General features: G+C 41.4%; 1 protein-coding gene across 11 annotated transcripts in view; it reads left to right on the plus strand.

Annotated features, from left to right (window-relative positions):
• CCDC181 (coiled-coil domain containing 181) overlaps positions 1-21,894 on the plus strand; it is a 35,429-nt gene that overhangs the window by 10,759 nt on the left and 2,776 nt on the right. For 4 of the 11 annotated variants that reach the window (XM_045087752.1, XM_045087751.1, XM_045087753.1 and 1 more), the window contains exons 4-5: positions 10,671-10,817; positions 13,690-13,773. The exons of 2 other annotated variants lie outside the window; for them this stretch is intronic. In XM_045087752.1, coding sequence (XP_044943687.1) covers positions 10,671-10,817; positions 13,690-13,773 — 231 coding nt within the window. Of the gene's footprint in view, positions 1-6,453; positions 6,650-10,670; positions 10,818-12,406; positions 12,479-13,689; positions 13,774-21,894 lie in introns of all 11 variants that reach the window. 5 more of the 11 variants (XR_006608874.1, XR_006608875.1, XM_045087750.1 and 2 more) reach the window with 3 other exon arrangements.

Genomic DNA, 21,894 nt, shown 5'->3' on the forward strand with positions numbered 1-21,894 from the left:
GTGATGACAGAGTTTAAGCTGACTATCTAATACACATTGGCTTTGTAGCTAACGGGTATTATATTATTTCAGTCCGAAGCACCAGGTGGTGATGGTGTTGTGGGGGCAGTTACAATGGACAAGTTGCAGTTGACAAAAGTCAAAAGTTCATGGTAGGCTGAGAATTGAAACATGAGAGCTGAAGTAGGAGACATGCATAGGCCTCACTTCCTCAGTGTTCTTTCTTTTTTAAGATTTTATTTATTTATTTGACAGACAGAGATCACAAGTAGGCAGAGAGGCAGGCAGAGAGAGAGGAGGAAGCAGGCTCCCCGAGGAGCAGAGAGCCTGATGCGGGACTCGATCCCAGGACCCTGGGATCATGACCTGAGCCAAGGCAGAGGCTTCACCCACTGAGCCACCCCTGCACTCCTCTCTGTTCTTTCAGCTCTGTTGGGAGTGGCTCTCTTAGCAACGCTTGCTTCATTTTGAATCTTCTTTCACATTTCCCCCTTCTCATCAAGATCTCTCTGGTAAGAAAGCACCAGTGACAAATTTTTATGATCATGCAGTCCCCGTTCATGGTCCAAGCGGTTGGCAACCTGCCATTTGGCCCCATCATGTCTCCTGGAGGCCAGAGTCTCACAGTGGCTGATACGCGATATGTCCAGTAAGTGTGCTCGCTGAAAGTCTTACAGCTACATTTGAGTAATGGGGAGATTTGAGGAAATAAGCTTTAGAACTTAGGTTCTCTTTTCTTTTCACTTAAAGGGTAGACCTGATGAATGGTTTTGAGTCTTTGAACGAACACCCTCTGAGTTCTGACAGACTTTGGCACAGTGGCCATGAACAGCACTGACAGTGTGATAATAATGAATATAGAACAAATTAAAGCAATGAGAAGTAAGATAATTTGTAGCCTCAATCTTAAAATGGTCGCATTCTGGTCAGGAGTCAACTAAAGTTATCCGAGAGTCTGAAATCTAACCAGAGGTTTTAGAGGATGGGATTAGAGATTCAGCAAGCTTAAAAATCTTAGCAGTTTCCAATTCTACTGATGGGAAGTTCTTACCCATGTACAGCAAGAAGTCTCAAGCAAATAAGCTAATGCTGTGCTCTTACAGGGGACAACGTGAGGTAGAGTCTCCAAGGACTTCCTTTGGCTCTAACGGCTCAGGGAGTGGACTTGGCAATTCTGCTGATGGTCCAAGAAAGGTTTCTGATCATGTCCTCACTCCAGCCAGCAACTGAAGATCCTCCCAAACTGGGCCCCTCACTAAGGTTTATCTCTCATGGGAGACCACAGCCTTGAGAAAGTCCACAGCTATTATCTTTATGTTCAGAGGGGTTTAGGATGGGTCAGGATGGCCATTTTCTTTCAGTTCTTTTAGGGGAAAGACTTCTTTTAGCTCTATGCTTAGTTCCTGTGTGGTCTCCTTTAGTTATCGAGTTAAGGACAGAAAAAGGGGAAGTTAGATATCCCAGGAGACACTGTCCTGCCTTTCTTCAGCTGTATAGGCAGTCAGATGCCAAGATTCTCCCTTGTAAATGCAGACAAAAATGTGTCCTGTAGGAGTGCAAAGTGTCTCTGCTTAGGTCTGGTTATTTATGGACTCATTTTTTGGTACAGAGGGCATCGCAGGAGAAAGCAGAGGTCTGTTTTATTTGAGCAGACAAAGAGGATGTGTTTCAGGTATTAACTGAAAGAACCTTTTGCAAGCGTGGTGTTGCGGCTAGAAAGGCCTATTGGAGAACACTTACACTTTTTATTTGGGCTTTGGCATGTCTGCAGGAGTCAAATATAGGAGGCTTATAGCTCTTGATAAATTGTTGGACAAATAGAAATATTTTTCCCTGGTATTTTGGGTGGTTCAAGTGAAGCAAAGGGGATTTCCTTTTCTGGGAGCAAAACTATTTTAACTTGACAGGTGAGATCACAGGGGGCAATCTGGTGTATAGTGAAATTAGGGAGAAAGGTGAAATTATAAATGAGATGACCAAGAGTCTCCTGGTCTTCCATAGTGGGCTGAGAAAGACATTCAGCCAGAAAGGTTACCAGATAAAACATGCTATGGCTTGGGTTATTTGAATTATGGCATTTGTCTACCATTTAGTTCCTCTAATTTGGGTAATAATAAGCAGGATCAGAAAGTATTTAATGTTTTGAAAACAGTTGAACAGACTCAAGTAGTCAAAATCCTTGGGTATAAATAGGATTAACAAGAGTGCTAAAATGCCTACTACAAGAATTATTCCAAATATTTCATGGACATTAAGCATTAGTAGGAGTCTTTGGTGAGTTTATACAAGCTCGGTCATGACTCAGGAAAGCTGTCTCTCTACTTCAGGTACCAAGTGCTTTTGTCCAGATCTTCAGTGGGATGTCCAGTTAGGTGAAGATGCCTTTTTTTTTTTTTTTTTTTTTTTAATGAGAACTGTTAATCCACAGGTCAGTGCCTTTAAATTTAACAGCACAGGGGTTAGTTAACAATACCTGATATGGCCCTTTCCAGTCAGGCTAGAGGGCATCCTTGTGAAGGTGACATTTCCAGGAAACAAATCTCCAGGTGCGAGATTATGAAATTAAAGATCTTTATCTCCTATGAGTGTGCTGGGGAAGGATTACTCTATGAGGCTGGTATTGTTTCCAAGGACCTTGATAAGGTCTTCGCAATAGATTAGGACATTTCCTTTCAGTAGGGCAGATTCATACGTCCCTTGGTCATCCTGAGAGTTGTTCTGGTAATGATTTCCAAGGGAGACAAGTACTGTTTACTAAATGGAGTGGATCTTAGGTTAAATAATACCGAGGGAAGGGCTATAGACCAAAGCAGATTGAAAGATTAGTAAGTTATGGGCGTCTGGGTGGCTCAGTTGGTTAAGCAAATGCCTTCAGCTCAGGTCATAATCCCAGAGTCCCAGGATTGAGTCCCGCATTGGGCTCCCAGCTCCATGGGGAGTCTGCTTCTCCCTCTGACCTTCTCCCCTCATGCTCTCTCTCACTCTCTCAAATAAGTAAATAAAATCCTAAAAAAAATGTTTTTTAAAAATAAATATTTAGCAAGTTTTGTCAATTGGATGCTTATTCCATTTGTGTTTGTCCTACAGTGCCAGAGTATTGGGGATCGGTTTATGCAGTGAAAGTGTTGTGATACTGACTGGCTGTGGCAGATGGCCTGTAATGTTGGTCCTGTGAAATGGCTCCCTCAGTCATTGGGAAGTTCGGAGGGTATTCCCCAGTTTGGAGTTATTTTCTCCAATAATATTTACCATAGAGCTGGGGCCGTAGCTCTATGACTAGGGAAGGCTTCTGCTCGGTGAGAAAACATACAAACCATTACAAAACATAGTTGCATTCTTGAGTTGGTAGCAGATGGACAAAATCCAACTGCCATAAATCAAAGAGCCTAGATGGTAAGGGAAGATGTCCCTGTCATCAGAAGGTAAGGGTAACAGAGTAGCAGGGTTTAGAGAATGATAATATGCAATGATGACATTTGGGGAAGACAGCAAGAGGGTTTCATAAAAGGTTAATATACTGGAAGACAGATGCTGAGTATGACGAGTGTGACAGTGGAGTTTGCAATGCGAGTTGCTTATTTTTGTGACACATTTTAAAATGGTGACTGATCACATTATTATCAGGAAATACTCAGATTTCTGTGGATTTCACACAATTTTTAGAACAATGCATACCTATACAGATGTTATAGGAAGAAAGTATAGTATTATTTCTTATTTGACAATGCTTTCCATGTGATTTAACATATCAAGTAAGCCTATTAGGTTTATGGAATTTTCCAGTTCAAGAAGACCTCATTTTAGAAGTTGACTTTGGGGGAGTTTATTAAAAATGTCAAAAGGTTTGGACACTTAACCCAATAGGATCACAGAAAATTATAAAACCATATTTAACAATCCATTTAACCAAAATAATCTTCAGGACAAATACAGAAGATCATACATACTACAAAAACCTTAGCTGTTCTTCTCAGAGAAGACTCAGCTTTCCCAAGTAATCAAAGATTTGATAAAGACAAAACAGAATCTGTTTCCTAAGCAGACTACATTAGAAGTAAAGAAACTTTTTGTACAATCTGTTATGAAGAACAGGCCAACAATTTGAGAAAATTTTGTCCTTTTAACAGAGAAAACCAAAATTTTGAACTAGTGTACTTTTTCATATTTCTTTCGTTTTTTTTTAAAAAGATTTTATTTATTTATTTGACAGAGATCACAAGTAGGCAGAGAGAGAGGGGGAAGCAGGTTCCCCACCGAGCAGAGAGCCCGATGCGGGACTCAATCCCAGGACCCTGAGATCACGATCTGAGCTTAAGGCAGAGGCTTAACCCACTGAGCCACCCAGGTGCCCCTCATATTTCTTTCATTTTGAAATGGAACTTTAAATAAATTGATTTTAGTCTTAGCCAGCTTGATCACACATAAAATTCCTTTTCCAAGATTTCTTTCCTATAAACCTCTGTGCCTATTTAGTTTGTCTGTTGTCTTTCTCTTTCTGAAATAACTAGCTTTAGGACAAAATCACTTTCATTTCCCTCAACAAAATGCATTTCCATTTCCCATACCTTCTTTTACTAAAAACACACACCCTACTTTCCTTGGCTGCTTTTCACAGTCATTTTCTTCCTTGTTGAATTTTAGTAATTTTATTTTCATAAATACTAATTAGAATTTTTAACCCTTAGAATTCTTTTTTTTTTTTTTAAGATTTTATTTATTTATTTGACACAGAGAGACACAGTGAGCGAGGGAACACAAGCAGGGGGAGTGGGAAAGGGAGAAGCAGGCTTCCCACTGAGCAGGGAGCTGGCTTCGGGGCTTGATCCCAGGATTTTGGGATCATGACTTGAGCTGAAGGCAGACAATGCTTGAGCCACCCAGGTGCCCCAACCCTTAGAATTCTTAATTCCTAGTAAAACCTAAGAAATAAACAATTGTGGACTGGAAAATTTATAAATGTTTCATCATTTCATAATTTCTAGAAATGTATTCCCCCCTCATAGTTATTTTAATTTTTTTTGGCAAAAGTTTATTAAATAGGCCTAAATATTACAAATTTTGGTCTCTCTGTAAAAAATTTAAAAGCCAAAACTAAATAAACTTAGGTTTAGCAATCAATATCTCAATATGTTGTATTATTTGGAAATGATCTAAATGGGCAGTGAATATCTGTTATCTGGTTTAACATAATCTCATTTAAATTTATTTAAATTGCTTTCATTTAGCTGTTATACTTGAATTAGAATATTAAATTGCTAATCATCATCTTAAATTATTTCTTTTATTGATAGGTTTTGAAAGAATAGCCTGAGATGTTATGATTAAGTAAACCCAGGTAGAAAAAAATTGTGTATCTCCATTATATCTAATGCTCATAACTCTGAAGACATTCTTGTTTTTATTAAATTAGCAAGCTTAAACTAACATTTATTTTTATTTTAAATTCTTTTACTTAATTTTTTGCTTTAAGAGGGAGAAAGAGTGCACACGTGTGCAGAGGGAGGGGCATGGGGAGAGGGAGTTTGAGAGAGAATTTTAAGCAGGCTCCACACTTGGGCTTGAAATCTCATGACCCTGAGATCATGACCTGAGCCAAAATCAGGGGTTGGATCCTCGACTGACTGAGCCACCCATGTTCCCCTTTTTATAAAGCTGTTTTTTTTTTTAAAGATTTATTTATTTGAGAGAGAGAGAGAGAGTGAGAATGGGGGAGGGGCAGAGGGAGAGGTAGAGAGAGAATCCTCAAGCAGACCCTGCAGTGAACGCAGAGCCCACGGTGGGGGTCCGTCCCAGACCTGGAGATCATGACCTGAGCTGAAACCAAGAGCCCAATGCTTAAGTGACTACACCACCCGGCGCCCTTACTAAGGCTTTTATTTGAATTCCATTTAGTTAACCTACCATATAATATTAGTTTCAGGTGTCCAATACAGTGATTCAACACTTTCATGCAACAGCCTGTGCTTCTCACAAGTGCAGTCCTTAGTTCCTTCACCTGTTTAATCCACACACCCCCTTCCCCCCCTCACCCAGCCATCAGTTTGTTCTCTATTAAACTAGCATTTATTTATCGAGACTATTTCAGATCATGTGAACTTGAAAAATATTTGGATTAGTGTTTTTTGTATTTCTTGGAATTTTTGGAATACTTCATTTTTGTAAGCACTTCATTGTCTTTAAAAGGCCAATTAAATGGAGCTCTTTTATAAAGTAACTTGGCAATGCTGTCAGAGGGAGAAAGTATATCACTGTAACGTGCATGTGTAGATGCATGTGACATATGGATAGAGAGAGACAGAAACCTTATAGTGTCATCTTAAAATTCATGCCATGATTCAGGTACAAAACTCAAAAGAATTGTTGAATCTTAATGGTGTTCCTGCAGATGGACTAGGTTAACTGCTATGATGACCAGAGTTTTTTACTGAGGATCTTTATTTGTGTGCCGTGAAGATTGTTTCAGAGCTGTCCCCAGAATCCTGGCACGAAGACTGGAATGAGGAAGGGGAGGAGGGTACAGAGGAAATGAAGATGGTGCAGAGGGAAAGGAAGATGGCTCCAAAGGCAGGACCTTGGTGCAGGATGGCTGTTGCAAAGCCCAGAGACAGAGGAGGAGGAGGAAGGGAACACAATGTGCCTGAGACAGAGGGTGGGTCTTTGTAAACTTGTTTGTTTGCTTGAGTCAATTGAGGAATGGCATTTTGTAAAGAGAAGATTTTTAGAATCTTGAATATGTTTAAAAACTCCTAGGTACCAACTGAAGTAGGCATCCCATTTGATTGCCTTTGTAACCCTTTTCCAGTTGTGCATGCAAGTAAACTAATTTTAGGATATCCAAAGTGCCCATTTTGGCCAATGAAATTTTAAGTTATTCTGGGTAATTTGATCCAATGGGGCAAAAGTTCACAGCAAGAAGGGCCATATTCCTTAACATAAGGTTACAGCAGGGGGCTAATTATTAGAAACTCCTTCGCAGGAGGATTTCCCATAATTGAGTACTTACCAAGAACCTGAAACTCAAATATTCCAGTCGAAATGAGTGAAGATAGATCCTCCCTGCAAAAATGAGTGAGGATGGAAGCTAGCAACGGGGGACACCCAAGTAAAGGCCTGAGCCTTGACCACGTGCGGGTTCAGGACCAAGAGGATTTATGATTGTGAGTTGAAGCCACCAAGGCTACGTCAGACTGCAAGGGACTCTTGGTACCTTCCTCAAATCTATGGCAGCATCAGAGACAGAGTTCAGGCACTATGGATCCTACCAACTATGCCAAGTAATGTTGGTCAAGAAGAGGCTGTGAGACAAACAGAGCACTTATTGAGTGTTGGGGATCGCAACCCCGGAAACAGAGCCAATGAAAATGAAAAGTGCTTTGACTTGTCAGCAGGGAGTACAGGCTCATAAAGACTGAACGTCACGAAAATTTGTTCTGAAAGATAGTGTAAACTGGCAGTTTAATACACAGTTGGCTGTTTAGCTACTAGGTAGTTATATTATCTCTATTTCAGTCCAAAGTAGAAGGAAGGAGTTTGGGATGCAATTGACAAGAATCAAAAGTTCCCTTTGTTCTGAGCATTGAACCAGGAGACCTGCCTTTTCCTACTTCAGTGTCCTTTCAATTGTATTTTGAGTGACTTTCTTAGCAATGCATACTTCATTTTGAATCTTTTTTTGTAGCTCTTAAATGAAATTCCATTTTATTAATGAAAATTCCAGGTACTAAATATGTTAGTAAATTTTCTCTAAATTACTTAAATCAGTGCCCCAATTCCCTGTTTTACTGGATAACTAATGATATTAAGCTGAACCACAAAATGACTGTAAATGCCAAACCTTAGTAGAATCACAGGTAAATAGAATTTTACAATTAGAAGAATCCTTAAAGGTCCTTTTACAGATAAGACAACTATAGTTTAGAAGTTTAATTAACTTCACCAAAATCACTCAACCTGTTTATAGGAAAGTTGGAGTCAAAATCTGTTTTCTTGGCATCTATTAAGAAATGGTGTAGGAATTATTTAGGGATTATCAGGGAAATATCTGGCATGTAAATAAGGAATCCATATTACCAGAAAAAGGTGAAAAACAAAGTTAGTAGGAGTATGTAGGCTACAGAACACTCAGGCAGGAATCTGAAGAATGTACACTGAAAGTTAACTTACTTGGTCACTACTATTTGGACTATAACAGGCAGATTCAGTTTACCTGCTTGAGGCATATAACAATTCTTCAAGGGGTCTGTTAATGCAGAACTTGTGATAATTCAAACTAATATTTGAGAATGACTGAACTATATAAGGTTGCTATATACCCACATACATGTATGAGTGTATTTGCATATTTCTATAGATGTTATCTGAGAGGCTGTATATAATTTCAGTGTCTTTTCACTAATGAACTAAGTAATCTTTAACTGCCAGGACTCATAAATAGTTTTATTTTGATTCTCTCTGCTGGGTGTACTCTTACTCTTGGTGCTGGGATGCATTTTCTCCTATCAGGATTCTCAGAACTGAATTTCCCTTTGCTTATGTACTTGTTCAAGGCATCGTTTTTATTTATATACTCGCTCAAGACTGTGTGTAAATGCTAAGGCTTTTAAATATTTCTTAGTTGGTTTCAGGGGACGGCTTTCCTTGTTTATGCCCAACAAAATATTTGCTGGGTTGGACTGCTATCCTCTACGCATTCTAAGTGCATCGTTTCATTGTTCCTGTTGGCAACTGCATTGTCTACACTTTGGCTGATAATTCTGTGTGATACGTTTAATGTTTCTCAGAAATATAATCATCATACCATACTGTCTATATTTATACAAAGTACTGTCGATGAGAAAAGAGGTTGAACTGAAATAAAGCAAATGCATTCATTTGAGTTCTCAGAAATGCCATTTGGGGAGCAATGATTTGGTGCATCTTGGGGAGCACACTAACTCAATTTGTATCCACTAGGGAACAAAAAGTCAAGAGTTTTAAAGGCAAAAAGGAATGCTTGTATACATTATTTACAAAGAATTTTGTTTGGTGTTGACAGCAGAAAACTAATCTTGGCTACACATAATTAGTTGCTAAGGCTGTCACTAAAAAACAGTCTGTTACTGTAGCACATTGTAAGTACTGGTAGAATCCTTATTATGTTGGTAGTTTGGCTTTGCTCAAAAGTTGGTGATTATACCAAGTGGGGACTTGAAATAAGGCCCACATCCTAAAGGCCACTGGCTCCATTTTAAAATGCCTTGACTTAAGTGAATTGATTTTATTTCACTTTTCACAGTATCCAAGGTCCTTTTTATAAAAAGAAATGTACAAATAAATGTAAAATTTAACTTTGATAAATTCACATTTTATATAAGTTTTTTTAGGGCTTAGGAAATAGCATATAGGTTTTTAAAATAGAAATCCTCATTTTTATTCATATATGTATATACATTTTTTTTAGAAAAGGAGATGATCATCAGAGTATATAGGTATTTTAAAAGACATTCTATGCTGTTAATTGGGTAGAATTTTTCTATTCTTTCTTACATCTTGTTCAGTTAGAAGGCATTAGAAAGACTTGCTATGTTGTCAAAAATGTGAGGCAAGAACTCTGAATTCCATCATTTGAAGATAATTGGATTTATGTATAATTCAGTTATTTAAGTGATAAAATTTTGGTATTGAAAAGTACTTAAGAGCTCATTAATATCACTCCATTTCGTAGATGAGAATCCTGAGGTAGGTGGTTTGCCCAAGTTGACTTAATATGATGGTAGTATGATTGTATCTCAGATCTCCTCACTTTTAATTTAGTACGATTTCCACTATGGCATGCTGCTTTGCTTCTAGTAACTATTTTATAGCTCTATATAACTGATTTATGTACCTCTCTTCAAGAAACTCCCTTTTATAACATTAGTTGAATAATTCATATAAAAATTCATTTTATTCTGTAGTTAACTATCTAAATATTTTTCTGATACCAAAAAAGTTATTTTGTAAATATACACCAGTTGAAAAATACCTTAAAACATTATAATTAAAAAATTCAAACACATATAAAGGTACAGTTAATCCTTATGTCCCCATCACCCAGATTTAAAAGTCATTGAGATTTTGGCATATATGCTCCATCCCCTCTGCTTCTTGGCTGATGTATTTTTAAAGTAAGCCCTAGGCAGTACATCCTTGCTCACTTCTACATTTTTATATATATTTCTAAATGATTGTAGCATTTTCTTTCATAACCACAGTGCCATTTATCACAATTAACAAATTTAACAATAACAAAAAACATTTCAAACATTTATGGAAGCATATGGTACTTCTAGAGTGTGGTGGCTTTTTTTTTTTCCTTTTGCATGACTGCAATTGAAGGGGTTTAATTCCAAAAGTAAATTAGGAAGTGAAGGTGAGATTCAAGGAGTTCCTCAACAGCATGCATGCATTGTACCTCTATGTAGTTGTAGAATTTACCCCTACAGTTTAACTTATCCGGTGCCATCTTCATTTTATTCCTAAGCAAATTAGAGTCCCCCCTATTTTTTTTTAGGGAAGCCCAATTTTTAGATGGAAAGTTTTAGGAGCAGAGAATGCTAATTTCAGATCTCAAAATATATCTTTTTATTCTGATAACTCATATATAATTTTATTCACCTTTCATGAATGTCTTTTGATATTCTTTCCACCAGGAAGAACAACGAAAAATAGAAGAAGAAAAAGAAAAGAAAAAAGAGAATGACATGGTATTTAAAGCATGGTTGCAAAAGAAAAGAGAGCAGGTCCTAGAAATGAGGAGAATTCAGCGAGCAAAACAAATCGAAAACATGAATAGTAGAGTAAGTGAAACTTCTCTATGAAAAATAAGTATACAGATATGAAAGTTGAATTTATTTACAGAAGGGAATGTGAATATCAGAATAGGAACCTACAGAAAAAGTAGAAAAAGTGGTCCAAGAACAACTCTTGCAAAAGATATACCATAGAGATGACTTTACAATTAAATTCTCAGAAGTCTTGTGAAAGTCAAATGATTACTATTTTATTCACACTTTTATAGCACAGAAAATGGAAAACTATCAATATGTTTTTCAGGATAGTATAACTTTGATACTCAAAATAAGATAAAGATAACACACACACACACACGCACACACCCACAAACCCTACAGAATGGTCTTACTTAAGAACAGACATATAGACAGATGGAGAAAAGAGAGATACCGTATGGTTTCAGTCATACATAAAATCTGAAAAAACAAAACAAATGAATAAACAAAAAAGAAAATTACATCTATAAATACAGAGGACGAAGTGATGGTTGCCAGAAGGGTGGGAGAGTAGAGGGTTGGGTAAAATCAGTGAAGGGGAGTGGGAGGTGCAGGCTTCCTGTTACGGAATGAATAAATCATGGGAATAGAAGGCACAGGGCAGGGAATATAGTCGGTGGTATTACAGCAGTGTTGTACAGAGATAGATGGTGGCTACACTCATGGGGAGCTCAGAGATGGTGAATCACAGTTCTACACCTGAAACTAATGTAACACTGTAGGTCAGCTATACTAAAAAAATTCTTTTTAAAAAGCATAGATATATGCTAATCTTACATGAAAACTAACAAAGAGAGGTGCCTGTGGCTCAGTCACTAAGCGGCTGCCTTTAGCTCAGGTCATGATCCCAGAGTTCCTGGGATCCAGCTCCCTGCTCAGCGGGGAGTCTGCTTCTCCCTCTCCCTCTCCGGCTGCTTGTGTTCCCTCTCTCTCTGTCTCTTTGTCAAATAAATAAAATCTTAAAAAAATAAAAAGCTAGCAAAGATGCACAATTATTTAATTTTTAAAATTGTGAGACAGAAAACCAAGGAGAAAACAAAAAAAATAATCCATATCCCTACCATCTTTTCTAAAAAGCATATAAAGAAAAAACAAAATTTAATCTTATGCCCTATCCAGGATCATCTCCCAGTGACAACCACTTTTTGCAGTGTGGTGCAAGTCTTCCAAGTCTTATTTATATTTATAATTTCACATGTCAAAAATCTATTATGTGCTTTGCTTTTTTCCCCACTTAATTCATCATAGATATATTTCTACATCATTACATTTAGATATTTCTTTTCAACTAGCTGCAAAGTATGAGGTGCCTGGGTGGCTCCATCGATTAAGTGTCTGACTCCTGATTTTGAACATGGGCTCACGGTCATGATCTCAGGGTCGTGAGCGGGTAGTGGGATTGAGATTCTCTCTCTCCCTCTCCCTCTGCTCCCCCCCTTACATGCTCGCTCGCTCTCAATAAATACATAAAGAAATAAAATCTTTTTAAAAAAAGACCCAAATAGCTGCATAGTAATCTGTTCAGAGATACCTTAATTCATTAAATCCTCAACTGTGGATATTTAGTGCAGTTCTGGTATTGTTCTGCTCATTAACAGTGCTGTAGTGAACACGTTGGTTCTGCAGGAGAGTGTCTTAAGAGTGGAGTTGATGACTTGCTGGACGTTCAGGTGAAATTTTTGGTTAAATGTGCAAAAATTAACCTCCCAAAAGGTGTGCCAATTTCCAGTCCCTTCAACAGTAAGTAAGAGTGGATATTTACCACATCCCGACTAACACTGTACAAGGTTTATCTTAATTGTTCTTCGGATTAGTAATACACATGAGTTTATGTGGACATGTGAATATTCTGCGAATTTCCTGTTGTAGCCTTTTCTTTTTTCTTGGTTTTATTTTTCTTCTTGCATTGTATATTAGAGATTACAATCCTTTGTTATATATGTCATAAATACATTTTCCTACACGGACAGTATATTTTTTATGTTGCCTACGATGCCATTTATAGAAGTCTTTAGCTTTTAAAATCTTGGGATGGGTGATACTTTTTGAGGCAAGACACAAAAGCCATAAACTAAGAGAGAAAACGTTGAGAAATTTGCAACTGTTGTCAGATAACAATATACTATAACCAAGTAGGGCTTATTTTAGGAAGGAAATTACGGATAAGTAATAACCCATTAATAAAATCCATCACATCAATAGGTAGATAAAAAGAATATATGGTTATCTTAAAAGAGAATGGTATTTCTTCTTAGTACAATTCATTTTAAAAATTCCTAATAAAATATTAAAACAGCATAAGTAGTATCTTGGGAAATACTGTAGGTATTTTAGTAGGTAAACCTATTGAAGTTAGGAACAAGTAAGTCTCCACTCCGTGTTAAATAGCTTCGTTCTGAGAGTTCTCGCCAGCTCACTAAGGCGAAAAGCGAGGTATCAGGATTCCCAGAGTGCATATTTACGTTATAAACATGAGAAATTTATAGTCCTCCTATAGCAAAAACTCGTAGAGAAATATAAAAAGAGAAGGAATACAGGAATATGTAAAATACTTGGAGCTGAACAAGAATATGTCTGATCTCTGTGGAGAGTACAGTACCGCTTTGCAAAGGACAAACAAGATGACTTTGGTAAATGAAGACAAACATGATATTTCTGGGTGGGTGAGGTAACTATTATAAATACAGGAGTCCTTTGGCAAATGGAAACAAATACGATACTCCTGCATGGATTGACGAAATACTCCGAAGACTTGAGTCCCTCTAAATTTATATTTAATGCAATTTCCACTGAAAGCTGGTGAGGATGTTTTAAAGGTGTCCGAATCGTTACTGTTACTCTTAGTTTATTATTAAGCGAAACTTTTGGAATTTTCTGACAGAAAACCGGGCGGAGGCTCTGGATAGAAGGTTCTCAAATGACTGCGTCTGCGGGAGAAACGTCGTTAGAACCAAGGAAGCGCCGGGTTAGGAGTCGGTCCCGGGCGTGGCGGGCTCCGGGGCGTGGCGGGCTCCGGGGCGTGGCGGGCTCCGGGGCGTCGCGGGCTCCGGGGCGTGGCGGGCTCCGGGGCGTCGCGGGCTCCGGGGCGTCGCGGGCTCCGGGGCGTCGCGGGCTCCGGGGCGTCGCGGGCTCCGGGGCGTCGCGGGCTCCGGGGCGTCGCGGGCTCCGGGGCGTCGCGGGCTCCGCGGCAGGTGCTCGTGCGCGGACGGACGGAGCGAGCCGCGCGGCGCCGCGTTGCGGGGGCCCGGCCGGTGCGGGCCGGAGGGAACGCGCGGAAGAGAACTTGGTGATGGGGCCGGGACGGGCGCGCCGAGCCGAACGCGGCGGGGACAGCGGGCGTCCGGGTCACTCCGGGAAGCTTGTTCTCGGCTGGTGAACGGAGGGAAGCGTGGGCAGGACCGAGGGGAGCTCGTTTCAGGTCGGGAGAAGCCATAGGACGCCGGAGACCGAGACGGAGGCTGCCCGGGGAGGTGGGAGCGGGCCCGGGGCGGCGCCGCGACGCTGCCGTGGGGCACGCGGGAACCGGGAGCTCCCGCGGGTGCCGCCACGGCCGTCCCGAGCCAGCAGTGAGGCGCCAGGGACGCTGCCGCGGCAGAGCGGGTGGACGGCGGCGAGTGCGCGCGGGGAGAGCGGCCGGAAGGCAGGCAGGGTCGTGCGTGAGGTGTCGGCGCCCGTGACCGGCTGAGTCTGCGACAGGCGCGGAGCGGGAGGCCGGGACCGGAGCGGGTTCAGGCGCGTCCTGCCGTCGGGCTGGGAGGGCTCCCCGCGGCTCAGGCGTGTGAGGCCCGAGGAGGACACCGCGGGTTCTCTCCCCGGCCCTTGGCGGGCGGTGGCGGCGCTCACGGGCCGGCGGGGGATGGTGCGCGCGATGGCCCCGTCGGGTCTTCACGTGCAGTCGGAGGCGGGTCCCGGGCGAAGACGTGAACTGACCGGAGAGACGTGTTTGCCGCCTCGTGTGGAGAACGCGGGGATTAGGGACGTGGAGGACACGTGCTTTGTGGGATGTGGCGGGGGCCGTGGAGAGCGGCCCAGACGAGCAGAAAATAAGGATCTGCGGGCTTCTCCGTGTAGTTCTATTGCTTGGGACGAGGGTGGAGGGGCACTGAGCCGCCCACCACAGGTCGCTGCAGTCGCGAGGCCCGGTCGCCCGGGTGTCGACTGCGCGAGGCTGGAGCAGCGCCGGGGGGTGGGGGTGGGGGTGGGGGTGGAGACTGCGCGGGGCTCCCCTCCTGCGCGTGCGCGTGCGCGTGCGCGGTGCGGCCAGCTCGGAGCCGGTTGGGGCGAGGACAGGCGCGGTGCGGGGAAGAGCCGGGGTTTGGGTAAGAAGCGGCTCAAGCCAGAGCGCCTGGGAGAAGGGGTGTTCGGGAGCTTTTGTGTCCTGGAAGGGGAATGACAAGGAGTGAGTCAGAAGGGTTTTGAGGGAGGCTTGCGGGGGGCAGCGGGCAGCACTGCTGTCGCGTGGGCAGAGCGTGTGTCCCCGGGACGCGAGGAGCTCGGCCGGGAGCGCCGCAGAGGTTCCCGGGGTGGCTGCGGCTGCGGGCCTCGGGCGTCCGGCCCGCGCAGCACTTCGTCGGGCCCTGGTGAAACACGGGCGCCTCGGTGCGGTGCGGTGCGGTGCGGTGCCGTGTCGTCGTCTGTTCGGGGACTAGAGCCAACACTGGGACTTGTGTTGTGTGAGACGCGGGCCGCACCCGCGGAGTCTGTCCCAAACACGTCCGGGTCAGAAGGTGGTTAGATGGTTCCACGTGTCCCCTTGGAGTTTTTATTTCCTATTTTTGCTTTATTTGAAGTCTGTCTCAAAAATCAACCTCAATGAGAAATTACATAAAAAATCGTCTTCTGAGGAACTTTGTGACTCTTGTGTACCGCGGAAGCCGAGCAGCGTGGGATCGGGCAGCTGGGGGCTCCTGGGCGCGTCGCAGGAGGTGCTTCGCCGGCTGCTCTGTGGGACGTGCTGCGTCCGGTCCTGCCAGTGTCCGGTTCGGGGGCGGGTCTTCGGAACCGACGCAGCCCGGAACGACTCCCTGTACGCGGCATTACCACCGCTTCGTAGGTGGTTGAGCTTTTACTGCCATTTTAGGGGACAGTTAGAAATGTCTTTCATCTTCGTCGCGAGCTCTGCTTCTCCCGGTCGGTGAGGCGGCTCCGCTGTGCGCGTGTGTGCGCGTGTGTGTGCGTGCGCACGTGTGTGTACGTGTGTGCGTGGACACGCCCGCGCGCTAGTGTACACACCGACATGAGCACACGTGTTTGCATGTTTGTCCGTTTATCTAGCTCCGCTCTACACGGACACCGCCATACGCTTTGTATTCCGCTTTCGATTTGGTGTTTTCTTAATGTCGGTGTGGTAGAGTCGCTTGATACAGCAGCTTAAATCTTGTGTCCTTGCTGTTTGCCCCTATATGGTCTATGAATTACTGGGAAATTGGGGTTAAAACCTTCTAACTATCACCAGGTATGGGTCTTTTTTTTTTTTTTTTTTTTTTTGCTTCATCTGTTTTATTTTTATTTATTTATTTATTTTTAAGATTTTATTTATTTATTTGACAGATCACAGTAGGCAGACAGGCAGACAGAGAGAGAGAGAGAGAGAGGAGGAAGCAGGCCCCCTGCTGAGCAGAGAGCCCGATGCGGGGCTCGATCCCAGGACCCCGATATCATGACCTGAGCTGAAGGCACCGGCTGAACCCACTGAGCCACCCAGGCGCCCCTGGCTTCATCTTTAATATTTTAAAATATTATGTATATACATTTAGGGCTCTCTGTCTCACTGGTGAATGACATTTTCACATTATCCTGAAGTCTACTTTGTTTGATGTTATTCAAGCCGTACCAGCTTTCTTATACTAACATCTGCATCCTCGTATCTTTTTTATAACTTGTTTATCCATCTCTGAAGACTTACTGTTCGCACATAGTTGTATCTTCCCAATCCAGAATCTGTATTTAATTGTGATTATTGATATGGTAGGTTTTAAGTTTACCACTTGATTTTATATTTGTTCCATTTCCTTTTACTTCCATTACTCAACTTTTTCTGCCTTCTTATGGATTAATCAAGTATTTAAAAAATATTTCCTTTTATTTTCTTATTTAAAATCTATGCCTCATTGAATTATTTTTTAAATCACTGCTCTAGGGATTATAATATTTATCCCCTGAATGTATCAGAAGTATATATGTATATGTGTGTGTATGTGTGTGTGTGTGTGTGTGCATATATATATATATATATATTTTTTTTTTTTTTTTTTTTAAGATTTCATTCACGGGCACCTGGGTGGCTCAGTGGGTGAAGCCTCTGCTTTCGGCTCAGGTCATGATCCCAGGGTCCTCAGATTGAGCCCTGCAATAAGATCTAAAGATTTTATTCATTTATTTGACAGAGATCACAAGCAGGCAGAGAGAGAGGTGGAAGCAGGCTCCCAGCTGAGCAGAAATCCCGATGATGATGATGATGCGGGGCCTTGATCCCAGGTGCCACCCAGGTGCCCTCAGAAGTATATTTTTTGAAGGATTTATTTTTAGTGGATATGGAATTTGGAGCTGACATTTTTTTTTTTCTTTCAGCAGTTTAAAGATGGTGTTTTAGTGTCAGTGATTTTCTGACACCCATCATTCCTGGTTAGAAAGTCAGCTATAGCGGTGCCTGGGTGGCTCAGTGGGTTAAGGCCTCTGCCTTCAGCTCTAGTCATGATCCCAGGGTCCTGGGATTGAGACCCACATCAGGCTCTCTGCTCAGCGGTAAGCCTGCTTTCCTTCCTTTCTCTCTCTGCCTGCCTCTCTGCCTACTTGTGATCTCTGTCTGTCAAATAAATGGGTAAAATCTTAAAAAAAAAAAAAAAGTCAGCCATAATTCTTATTATTGCTTTCTTGTACATAACATCCTTTTTTTCTGTGGCTGCTATAAAGTTTTTCTGTCTTTGGATTTCAATGATCTGTTATATGAATAATATATCATATGCTTTTCTTCGAATTCGCCTAACTTGGGCTTTCCTGATCTTTTCAGATCTGTAGGTTGATGTTTGTACCAAATTTGGGAAATTTTTGCCATTATTTTTACAATTTTCCTTTTTTTTTTTTTTGCTCCATTTTCTTGCTCTTTTTATTCTGGAAGCCCAATTTCACATACATCAGAAGACTTGCTATTATTTCACATGTTATTAAGGTTTTGTTAAAATTAAAATTAAATAGTTAAAATTAATTTTCTTTGTTCAGTTTGCATAATTTCTGTTGATCTGCCTTTGGGCATTGATACTTTTTTCTGCTGCATCCTGTTTACTGTTAAGCCCATTCATAGAATTTAGGTTGTTTTGTTTAAGTTTACATTTTTGTATGTGTGATCTAAGTTTTTTTCTTTTTTAGCTTTATTGAGGTGTAATTGAAAAATTGTAAGATATTTGACGTGTACAACATGGTAATTTGATACACATACACATAGTGAAAGGATTCTCCCCATTAAATTGATTAACATGTCCATCACCTCACATATTTACTCCTTTTTTTTTTTTTAAAGATTTATTTATTTATTTGACAGAGATCCCAAGTAGGCAGAGAGGCAGGCAGAGAGAGAGAGGAGGAAGCAGGCTCCCTGCTGAGCAGAGAGCCCGATGCGGGCTCATGACCTGAGCCGAAGGCAGCGGCTTAACCCACTGAGCCACCCAGGCGCCCAACTCCTTTTTTTCTTTTGGTAGAAAGATTAAGTTCTACTCTCTTGGCAAATTTCAATTATATAATACGGTATTATCATCTATAGTCACCATGTTAAACATTAGATCCTCAGACATTTTTTATCTTAAAACAGCAAGTTTGTACCCTTTTTACCAACCTCTCCCTCTTTCTCCCACCCCTCAGGCCCTGGTAACCACTACTCTTACTGTCTCTTTCTAGGAGTTCAGCTTCCTTCCTTCCCTCCATCCCTTCTCCTTTTTCCTGCTCTCCTCCCTCCCTGCCTGCCTACCTTCTTTCCTTCCTTCCTCTCTCTTTTTTGATAATACCTATCTTAACAGTAGCTCATGGTCATTTTGATTTGCATTTCCTTGATAATTAGTGATACTGATGATCTTTTCATGTTGCCTTATTGGATATGTGGTTTACACATATTTTCTCCCATTCCATAGGTTGTCTTTTCATCTCGTTGAAAGTTTCCTTTGCTAAGCAGAACCTTTCATTTGTCTTTTACTTATTTTTGTTTATGTTGCTTTTGCTAGCAAATCCAAAAAAATTATTTCTAAGAACAATATCAAAGAGTTTATTCTAATGTTTCCTTTTAGGAGTCATTCAGGTTACACTCAAGTCTTTAATCTATTTTGAATTGTTTTTTTTTGTAGCGTGTGTGGTAGAGGGCCATTTTCATTCTTTTGCATGTGGTAATCCAGTTTTCCCAGATCCATTAATTGAAGAGACTATCCTTTTCCCCTTTTTTGGGTAACGTTATTAAAAATTATTTTACCATGTACACATGAGGTTATTTCTGAGCTCCCCTATTCCATTAATCTATGCATCTGTTTTTTATGGCAATACTGTACAAGTTTCTGTTTTGGCTTAATTTAAGTTTATTTTGTCTGATATAAGCATAGTTACCCCTGTTCTTTTTTAGCTTCCATTTATATGGAATATCTTTTTCCACCTCTTTGATTTCAGTTTCTGAGTGTGCCAGAGTGGAATTTAGTCTCTTTGGGCAGCATGTAATTGGGACTTGCTTTCTATCCATTCAGCTCTAGGCCATTTGCGTTACAGTAGTCATTGATCGGTGTGGAAATACTTTGTTAAATGTTGTCTTGTTGTTTTGTAGTTACTTTGTCCCCTCATTCCACTCTCATTTTTCCCCTTTGTGATGGTTTTCTGTAGTTACGCTTCGATTCTTGCTCTTTACCTTTGGTGTATCTACTGCAAGTGTTTTCTTTCTGATTGCAATGAGACCTTGAACTTGTAACAGTCTGTTGTAGTTGTGACCTTCATGCCAGAGTTATGAGTGATCTACCTACCACCATTACATTCAGGTGTTCTGATACTAACTTTGTATTTATTTTTGCCAGTGAGTTTTATACTTTCGTATACTTTTTGCTACTAATTTAGCATCCTTTTCTATCATTACAATATTTCTCATAAGGCCAGTTGAGTGGTGATAATACTTTTGGCTTTTGTTTATCTGAAAAGCTCTTATTTCTTCTCAATTCTGCTGGACATCTTTGTGATGAGTGTATTTTTGCAGGCTATATGGAAGTCAGACCCTCTGGCACAGCTGGGAAGGTATGTGGTTAAGCCCCTTCCAACAAGAAACTGGGAGATGGGTTTTTTTTTTCCTGTTCTGTCTGCCCTGGGTCCAGATGTAGATATGCAGGTGGGTATTTCTGTGCCCGTGAAGATCTCATTTGATTGCTACCATCTTGTGGGACTCGCGAATGGAGGTTCCAGTGGCTGTTGGAACCAGGTGACTTAGGAACTTGTTCCTTAGGTGCGGCCGTGTAAGTTTGGGTGCAACCGATGTTTGTAAATGTCCTTCATAGGAGATCCTGGCTACTTGGAGCAGGTGACAGGGAGACAGCAGCAGAGGGTCAACACCTTTCTTGGTCCTTGGGGAAGATGAAGCCTTTAGATGCACTCTAAATTAGAAGCCTGACCCTCAAGCAGTAGTTTTTCAAGTATGCAGAAGGGCCTCTTCTAGGGAAAGAATGGGAGATGGGCTTTTTTTGGGGTCTATTCCTTCTGTGCTGAGTCCTGGGATGATAGCCAGTTAAGTACTCCTTCTTTGCGTATTACTGTGACCACTGCTTGAAATACTCAATCTCCAGATATCCGATAACATACTCCCTCACTTTCTGTCTGCCTACCACCTTTCTCCCCATCTAGAATAATACTGCCCAGTACAACTTTCCAGGATGATGGAGATGCTCTATATCTGCACTGTCCAATGAAGTAGTCACTAGCCACAGTGTGGCTCTTAAGCACTTAAGCACATGAAATGTAGCTAATGTAACTGAGGTACTGAATTTTTAACTTCATTTAAATAGCTACATGTGGCTAGTGGTCACTCTGTTGGTCACTGTACTGGACAGTTCAATCACAGAATATATGAGAGAGAGAAACTTGGTTTTTTTCCCCCCACTGATGCAATCTACGTGCCTATAGATACTCTGTAGTAGATACTCTGTAAATGTAAATATCTGCTGAATCAGTAAAGAAACAGAGATCCAGGCAACCCTGTTCACCCCTGAATCCTTGCCTCTTTCAATCTATCATTCCAGAATGAACACTTTTTGGTCATCTCTGGCCATTCCCAGACTTCTAGGTATTCAGCAATGGGTTATCTTCACAGGCTTCAGCATTGTACATCAAAGATCGTAGATTACTTAAATTATATAAATTAAACTGGAACATATTTGGCAATGTGAGTAATAGATAAAGGAAAGTACAGGGGCACCTGGGTGGCTCAGTCAGTTAAGCATATGCCTTTGGCTCAGGTCATGATCCCAGGGTTCTGGGATCGAGCCCCACTGGGAGCCTGCTTCTCCCGCTCCTCCCCCATCATGCTCTCTCTCTCTCACTTGCTATCTCTGTCTCTGTCTCTCTCTCTCAAATAAATAAAATCTTAAAAAAAAAAAAAAAAGGAAAATGCAAGATATAGGAAATGGTCCTCTCTGTCATCGAGTTTCTGTTTCGGAAAAGTATTAAATGAATGCATACTTCCCTTTCTGTTTTGGCCAGGCATCCAACTAATGAGGCATGCTTTCCCCTAGCCCCAAATCTGTCCTTTTGCTCTCTTTATTCTCCCAAATAAGAGCTCTTTTAACTTTTGAAAATTCCCTGAAGATAAGTATCCATCATGATGTTTGAGGAACCATAAAATAAGCTACTCCCACTAGCTTTGACTTATGACAAAATCATCATGGCTGTTACGAGAAAATTTTTATGGCTGCAAATCCTAATGGCCACCTTCCATGAGAATAGTTATAATTTGGAGAGGGGTTTGGCATCTTAACTTTTAGATGCTCTTAGAAGTTAAAAACAAGGGTAGAGGGTGCCTGGGTGGCTCAGTGGGTTGAGCCCCTGCCTTCGGCTTGGGTCATGATCTCAGAGTCCTGGG

Source organism: Mustela putorius, unplaced genomic scaffold, assembly GCF_011764305.1.
Source record: "Mustela putorius furo isolate JIRA1106 unplaced genomic scaffold, ASM1176430v1.1 tig00001451_pilon_pilon_pilon, whole genome shotgun sequence".
Taxonomy (NCBI): Eukaryota; Metazoa; Chordata; class Mammalia; order Carnivora; family Mustelidae; genus Mustela; species Mustela putorius.